General features: G+C 39.7%; 1 protein-coding gene across 1 annotated transcript in view; it reads left to right on the top strand.

The window, feature by feature from the left end:
• The window catches only part of GK5 (glycerol kinase 5 (putative)), a 135,244-nt gene that overhangs the window by 56,018 nt on the left and 71,177 nt on the right, over window positions 1-8,049 (top strand). The window contains exon 5 of the mRNA XM_006869869.1: window positions 3,533-3,664. Within this exon, the coding sequence (XP_006869931.1) occupies window positions 3,533-3,664 (132 nt within the window). The remainder of the gene's footprint in view (window positions 1-3,532; window positions 3,665-8,049) is intronic.

Raw genomic sequence — 8,049 nt, 5'->3', positions numbered from 1 at the left:
AATATCCCTCTCTATTTGTTTGGCTTTGTTAGTTTATGCTTCCTTTTCTCTGGAAATGCAGCCTTCTAAGTGAGGTTGCTCTAGCCTTGCATTCCAAGGCCTGCAGGGGGCAGAGGCACTTGCCGGTGTGGGCGCGGAAGCGGGAGCTGCGTGCAGGCAGGCAAAGCTCAAAATGCCTGTGATTCCTCAGTAATTTGATCTTTTAAAAAAACGAGTTCAGAATGTTGAAATATAAGATCTTATGTTTGTTCAAAGGCTGTCTGAATGCTAGACAGATGTTTCCTATGTGCGATTCCGCCCCTTTTTCCCGAGATTGCCCTACCTGAGCCGCCTGGTCAGGGCTGTTTGTGTGTTTTTTAAAGAGCTAAAATGGATAGAGAGAAATACTTTTAACTGATGGTATTGGGGGGGTGATTATAATCAATGTAATGAAGCAAGTTATATAAATTGTTGAATGTGAAGCTGATGATGTGCCCTGTAAACTTTTGCTCATTCCACAATAAAAACCTTAAATTAAAAAAAAAGAGAGAAAAATTTTTTTTAAATTTTTTATTGTGAATTGAGTGAAGGTTTACAGAGCAGATCATCAGTTTTACATCCGACAAATGATACACTTCTTTTCAGAGATTGCAGTCCCTTCCATATAACATCAGTTATCCCACTTCCTCCCTATGATTCTTCTTTTCATTCAACTTTCTTTTCCAACCCTTCTGAATTCTGTCCTTAGGTTAATGCTGCCCTTTTGATCTTGAATGTCTTACCACTGCATCCATAGTGTGCACACTTTACTAGTATTGTGTCTCCCCAGCTCCCCCCTCCCCCCCCCCACCCCCGGCCTCCCTTACATCTGTCTACTGCTTGGCTAGAAATTGAGCCGTGGGGTGAGTTCAGTTCCAGACCTGAAGGTGTGACCAAGAACCATAGTCTCGTCTTTTTTTTTATAGTTTGACTTTTGTTCTACATTTTTTCTGACTCTATCCGGGACATTCTAATGTGATCCCTATCAGAACACTTGGTAGTGGTAGCTGCAAGTGTTCTTCTGGTCTCAGGATCCTGGAGACTGATGTTCAAGTGTTCCATTTATCAACTGGGCTAATTGACTCTAAGCATCTTCAGTTTTCATCACTCTTCTTTTCTCTGCACAGGGATAGACTAATAGTTGCACCTTAGGCGGCCACTCATGAGCTTTTAAGATTTCAGCTACTGATCACAAAAGTAGGATATAAAACATTGTCTTTGTAGACTATGCTATGTCAGTTGATTGTGGTGTCTCCTAAGACTGTGGTCCAGCAACTCATTCCCTCAAGGTGTTTGGTAATGTCTAAGAAGTCTTCATAATTTTATTATTTGTATGTTGTACCACATTTGTGGATGTTTGTAGCAAACGTAAATACCTATGGGTATTCTTCCACTCTCCCTTTCATACCCTTATATCCTGTATATCTGTTCATGCATTTACCTGTAGATAGCTGTCATTGTAGGATTGTGTCAATAACAGTATTTGCCCTCTATTCCCATTAACTCTTGTACTTCTCCCTGTGCCTTCCCCTATCTTGATCATTTTTCTGCTAACCTCCCTCTTGTTATATATTGCTTTCTCTGTCACCCAAGTTAACATATGTCTACCGTCAACCTAGTGAATAATTTTCCCTTTCTTTCTTTCCTTGCTAATAATCACAGAATTTCTTTTAGCATGAAAATCTTTCGTTGAGCTTTTACAATAGTGGTCACATGCAATATTTGTCCTTTTGTGATGGACTAATTTCACTCAGCATAATGTCCTCCAGTTTTTTCCATGCTATGATTCACCTTTATTCTTCAGTATTGTGTAATATTCATTGTATGCATGTACCAAAGCTTGTTTATTCATTTTTCCCTTGATGGGCATTTAGATTGTTTCCATCTTTTTGCTGTTGTGAATAGTGCAGTGATGAACATGGGTGTGCATATATCTGTTTGTGTCATGGCTCTTATTTCTTCGGGATATATAACAAGTAGAAGGATTGCTGGGTCATATGGGATTTCTATTTCCAACTTTTTGAGTAAGTGCCATACCATTTTCCACAGTAGTTGCACCATTTTAACAGTCCCACCAGCAGTGTAGGAGGATCCTAGTCTCTCCACATTCTTGATAACATTTGTTGTTTTCTTTTTTAAATTTGGCTGTTAATGCTGGGGTAAGATGTTACCTTATTGTTGTTTTGGTTTGCATCTGGTAGCACAGTGATTATGAGTCGGGCTGTTAACTCCAAGGTCAGCAGTTCGAAACTACCAGCCGTTCCATGGGAAAAAGTTGAGCCTTTCTGCTCCTGTAAAGATTTACAGCCTCAGAAACCTTAGGCAGAGTCACTATGAATTGGAACTGACTCCATGGCCCGCCACCACTGCCACCAGTGGCTAATGAACACAAGGATTTCTTTATATATTTGTTGACTACCTGAATGGTTTTGTTTTTTTTTGGTGAAGTGTCTGTTCATGTCATCCTCACATTTTTTAATTGGATTATTTGTCTTTTTCTTATTGAAGCGTTGAAGTTTTCTATAAATTTTAGGGATTAGTCCTTTGTTTGATACATCATTACCAAAAAAAAAAAAAAGTTCCCAGCCTGTGGTTTCTCTTTTCACTCCTTTGGTGAAATTTTGGGTGCATATAAGTGTCTAATTTCTAGGAAGTCCAGTCATCTATTTTGTCTTTTGCTGTTTATGTATGTTCAGTTATGTTTGATAGTGTATTTATGCCATGAGTCACAGTCCCTACGTTTGTCCATGGTTTTTCATTGCTAGTCATTATAGTTCAAGGTTTTACTTTTAAGTCTTTAATCCACTGTGAATTCATTTTTGTATGGTGTACAATATGGGTCTGTTTCATTCTTCTGCAAATGGATTTTGAACTTTCCGGCACCATCTATTGAAGAGACTATCTCTTCCCCATTTGCCCTTTGTCAAAGAGCAGCTGACAAGAGGTTGATAGATTTATTTCTGGATTCTCAATTCTCAGTTCTACCTTTGAAATACTATAGCCAGATCATTCCTTAGAAGTGAAGACGGCAAGACTTCATCTCATTAACTTTGGCCATACTATTAGGAGGGATCAGTCCCTGGAAAAGGACATCTTGCATGGAAGAGGGTCTAAGGAAATGAGGAATACCTTCACTGAAATAGACTGACACAGTGATTACAACAATAATCCCAAGTATGGCAGTGATAGTGAGGATGAGATAAGACCAGCAGCATTTAGTTCTGTTGTAAATGTGGTCATAATGAATTGGAATCAAGACAGTGGGTTTCAGATTTAAACCAGTATGATTTTCTCTTGAGATCTGTAAGTTAATTACATCTGCAAAGACCCCTTTTCCAAATAAGATTACATTTATAGGATCAGGTTGGACATAACTTTTGGGAATCTACCATTCAACCCACTACAATATTAAATAACTTTGTTATTGCTATGTGTGTATAGACAATTAATACGGAAACAGCAAATTCCATAAAGTGCAGTTTCCTAAAATCTCTCTCTTTTTTTTCCAAAATAGCTTATTCACAGTTCCTGCCGACTGCTTCATTTTGTTACTAGAAGTAAACGACTTTTAGCAGCCAGTTTTTTCACTTTTACAACCCAGCATGTTTCTTTGAGATTGGCCTGGGTTTTACAGAATATGATGGAGGTAAGAAAAGTTTGTGTGTGTTGAAACTAGAAAAGTAAACTAGAAATAAAAAAACTAAATGCATTAATTTCATTATTTGAGGAAATAAATGCAGGATATGACATCTTTACTAGATTTATTTTTACCAAACCTTTTTATATAGAGAAAGGAATCCTGGTGTGGCATGGTAGGATAAGCACTCACCTTCAGGGTCAATTTGAACCTCAAAGTCAGCAGTTCAAACTCACCAGCCCCTACTTGGAAATCCTATAAAGGGCCGCTATGAGTCAGAACTGACTCAGCGGCACTTAACAACAACATATACAGAAAAGTGAACAAAAACAGAAATATACCACTCACTGCCACCACTTATTTGTCATTTTGTTGTACTATAGTGACTTGTGTGTAACTGAGATGCTGAAAATTGTGCCTCCTGTATTTTAAATACCAGCAGGGTTACAGTTGGTGGAGAGGTTTCACCTGAGACTTCAGACTAAGACAGAACAAGGCAGACCATTTCTAAATTGTTATCTACTGATAACCTTATGAACAGAAGTGAAATCTTGTCTGCTGTAGTGCCAGAAGATGAAGCATTCAAAATATGACAGGGGAAAAGCTGCCTCCTCAAAATAGAGTTGGCCATAATGACATCAATGGAGCAAAGCTTTCCTCAGGACCTTCATTTGCTGATGACACAACCCAAAATGAGAAGCAACAGCTGCAAACATCTATAATAATCAAAATATGGAATAGACTGGTCATTGAAATGTGAACGTTGGGAATAAAGAGGAAGGATCAGTAGTTGCAAAATATGGCCATGGTAATAGAAATGACACTGGAGATCATATTATAGAATTTTTTAAGGCAAAAAAATCATATTAAAGAATTTTTCATTGCAAAATCCTTTTGTTCAACTACATAAGTGGTGTGGAATCAAGTTGACTACATCTGTGGAAAGAGGCAGTGAAGAAGTTGAGTATCATCAGCCAAAACAAGGTAAGGGCCAAACCATCAATTGCTCATATGCAAGTTCAGGCTGAGGCTGAAGAAAATTAAAACAAGTTCGCAAGAACCAAAATATGTCCTTTACTATGTTGTTGTTGGTAAGTACCGTGGAATCGGCTCTGACTCATAGTGACCCTGTACTGGGTTTCCGAGGCTGTAGATCTTTATGGGAGCAGAAAGCCTCATCTTTCTCTTGTGGAATAGCTGGTAGTTTCGAACTGCCGACCTTGAGGTTAGCAGCCCAATTCGTAACCACTATGCTACCAGAGCTCCTTGTCCTTTACTATATCCCACCTGAATTTAGAGACCTTCTCAAGAACACATGACTGAAGACCAAAGAAGTTGTGGGATGACATCAGGAACATCATACATCTTATCATTAAAAAGATAAGAAAGAAAGAAAAGACCAAAGTGGCTATCACAAGAGACTGAAACTTGCTCTTGAGAAAAACTGAAGCACTTGGAAGAAATGATGAAGTAAAGGAGCAGGACAGAAGAATTCAAAGAAAAGCTAGAAAAGATAAAGTAAAGTACAAATTGAAATGTGTAAAAATCTGGCATTAAAAAAACAAAACAGGGTGGAGTGGGTAGAAGAACGAGGTAGATAGGGGAACACTGAGACAGTTTTGCTTCGGCTAAATTGAACAGAGGTAAATACTGATGCATGCTCAACCTTGGAACAACAGGGCTTTGTGATACGGGTATCGAGGCTTAGTCTGAAGAGGGGAAATAATACTAAGGTGCTTGACTGTCTTATGATTGTTGGTTTCCCTTGTTTACTATTGTAAAATAGACACTTGAGTGGAATAGGAAGGCATGTTAGGAAACAGGATTACAGTAAACTTGTAAGCCCGTCTTCAGCCTATAGTTGATTGGAATATCTAAAAGGGGTTCTAGAACATGCCCAGTGAAATAGACCTCTTATGGAGCCTTTGCAGAGTATAGGACCTTAGGTGGAATCCTGAGCTCCATCCTGAACCTTCTAAGGTAGAGGGAACATTCTCACTAGAAAGGACAAGCAGACCAGACTGGAACAGCTAGGGCGACAGAATATACATCTTCAAAGAAAGGTCAGCAGGAAAAACCAAAACAAAAATGGTAGTGATTGGCTACTACAAAAATAAGCAAGTTGTTTGCCAGGAAGCCATCAAGGCAAGCAATCAAGTTCCTTCAGGACAAATTCCCCTCTGAGACTGAAACTAAAAGGGAACACATTAGCAGACATGTAAGCTTGTTGGCGACTACATTGGTCTATTGGGAAGTGGAAGAGGGAGAAAGGTAGCAATGAAGAAATGGTCTGAGTTCAACCACATTCCATAGACTCCCTCCCATCGACCTTGAGATGAGAGAGAGAAGATGAAGGGCTGGCTGGTCCAAAATATGGCAAGACCCAGTGATGCCTGAGCCCATGGACAAGAACATAAGGCTATAGCTGTGAGTGAAACATCCAGCTGATAAGAAGTGAGGGGAGATGCACAAGAACACCCAAACTGGTAGATGGTACCCATTTGACCTAGCCTCAATGGCTTGATAATCAGAACTTGACTAGAGGAAAGTTACCAAAAATAAATAATATTTTTTTTATAAAGGAAATAAGGGTAAATTGCTATAATTTGATGAACTTGACCTATACTCATGGAGGCAGTGCCTCAAAATACCAACAGAGAGGGAAGGAGTCTTCACATCAAGTATTCATGCTATCCCCTCTGTATACAGGATAGATAGGAACGGGTAACATAGACATTGGCTACCTAAAATGAGGGGGCGATAAAGCTACAAAGTGACTGGCTTACAAGTTTTCAAGAGGGAATTTAGTTTAAGTGTGCGGGGGAAGATGGAGGCCCCACTGAATAATTTTCATGTTGTCTAGATGAGTCTGGTGAAAGGAAATGAGGATAAGATTGTTATGATTCAGTAGTGAGTAATTGTTATCATGACTAAATGCGACTGTCACAATTGTAAAGATAGAAGTTTTGTAACAAAAACAGGGGAGTAGTTAATCTTACAGTCCAGAAACAAAGGACCCTAGGACCATCAAGAGAGAAGAGCACATGCAGAATGTGGGAACCTATCCAGAGAAGCAGCAACCCCATAGATGGATGCAGAGATGGGGACATGGAGAGAGGGAGCAGCTGAGGACTCTAGATTCATGGAAAGAGAGGAACTGAGAGCTGGTGGCCAGGAGGTAGGCTTGTAGAATGTGCGCTTTGGTTGTTTAAATTATTATATATGCCCGAGTGTTTTTTAAAAATGAGCTAAAATGAATAAAGAGAAATACTGTTAACTGATGGTACATGGAGGGAATTATAATTATTATAACGAAACAAAGTGTATGATTTGTTGAATATAAAACTGATGATCTGCCCTGTAAACTTTCACTCAATTCTCAGTAAAAACTTAAAAAAAACAACAACAAAGAAAAGGAAAGAACATGTTCAGCATTTCTCAAGCTGAAAGAACTAAAGAAACAATTCAAACTTTGACTTGACATATCAAAAGTTTCTATGGGTCCCACCCCAAATCTCCCCGCCCTGGCTTGAGACCCCAATAAAAATCAGCCCGGTGCAGCTCACCCATGCACAGAGAGTGTGAGGAATTCTGGAGGGTGTAAGAAAGGCTGTGGCGGCTTCTTGATGTCACCCATCATGCCCCAACTTTCTCTGCAGCTAAGCTCCCTGCCCCTACTCTTAGCTATCAGTGGCATCTCACAAAGGGGGCATTCATATACCAGTCCCACAGCTTCTGGACTATCATAGTCTCTCCTGGGCTCACATTTTTGAGAAACTGCACTAACAAGGATGAAGAAAAGTGAGTATTTTGGGACTCTTTCCTGCGGAGACTGCGGGTAACTCCTGTGACTGCAGAGTTTAGAGAGCGGGACCAGGGCCGGCCCGCTTGGACAGCTGTGTCTCCCAGAAGGGCCAGAGGCGATATCACTTCCACCTGCCCCAAGTCATCCCGCCCTGGCGTGAGATCCCAATAAAAATTAGCCGGTACACTGCACCCACGCATGTAGAGTTCTTGTTGACTACACATTCCTCCTGGAGATGGGAACTTATTCTCCCTACGTCCCATAAAAAGAAATAGCAATCATGACCATATAGCTAAGCTACAACATAATACTGCACTATTTAGATGATACCCAACAACATTTGCTATGATTTACAGATGAAAATGATTTACCACATTAATAACAATAATAATAATAATAAAACAATAACCATGACCAATAAGAAACAACTTTATCAAATCATGTCCAAAAACAGAAGAAAGGACCTGACACACTTGAACTGGAGACAGACAAAGCCTTCATAGAGGAGGAGGAGTGAGTTTTGGATATGCCTGAGAGGGAATTCAGAAGAATGATATGGAAACAAATTCAAATAATCCGAAAAGGGGTC

The sequence above is a fragment of the Chrysochloris asiatica genome, unplaced genomic scaffold, assembly GCF_000296735.1.
Source record: "Chrysochloris asiatica unplaced genomic scaffold, ChrAsi1.0 scaffold00136, whole genome shotgun sequence".
In the NCBI taxonomy this organism is placed as follows: domain Eukaryota; kingdom Metazoa; phylum Chordata; class Mammalia; order Afrosoricida; family Chrysochloridae; genus Chrysochloris; species Chrysochloris asiatica.
The sequence above is the reverse complement of the archived record's forward strand: the minus strand, read 5'-3'. Positions and strand labels throughout refer to the sequence as shown.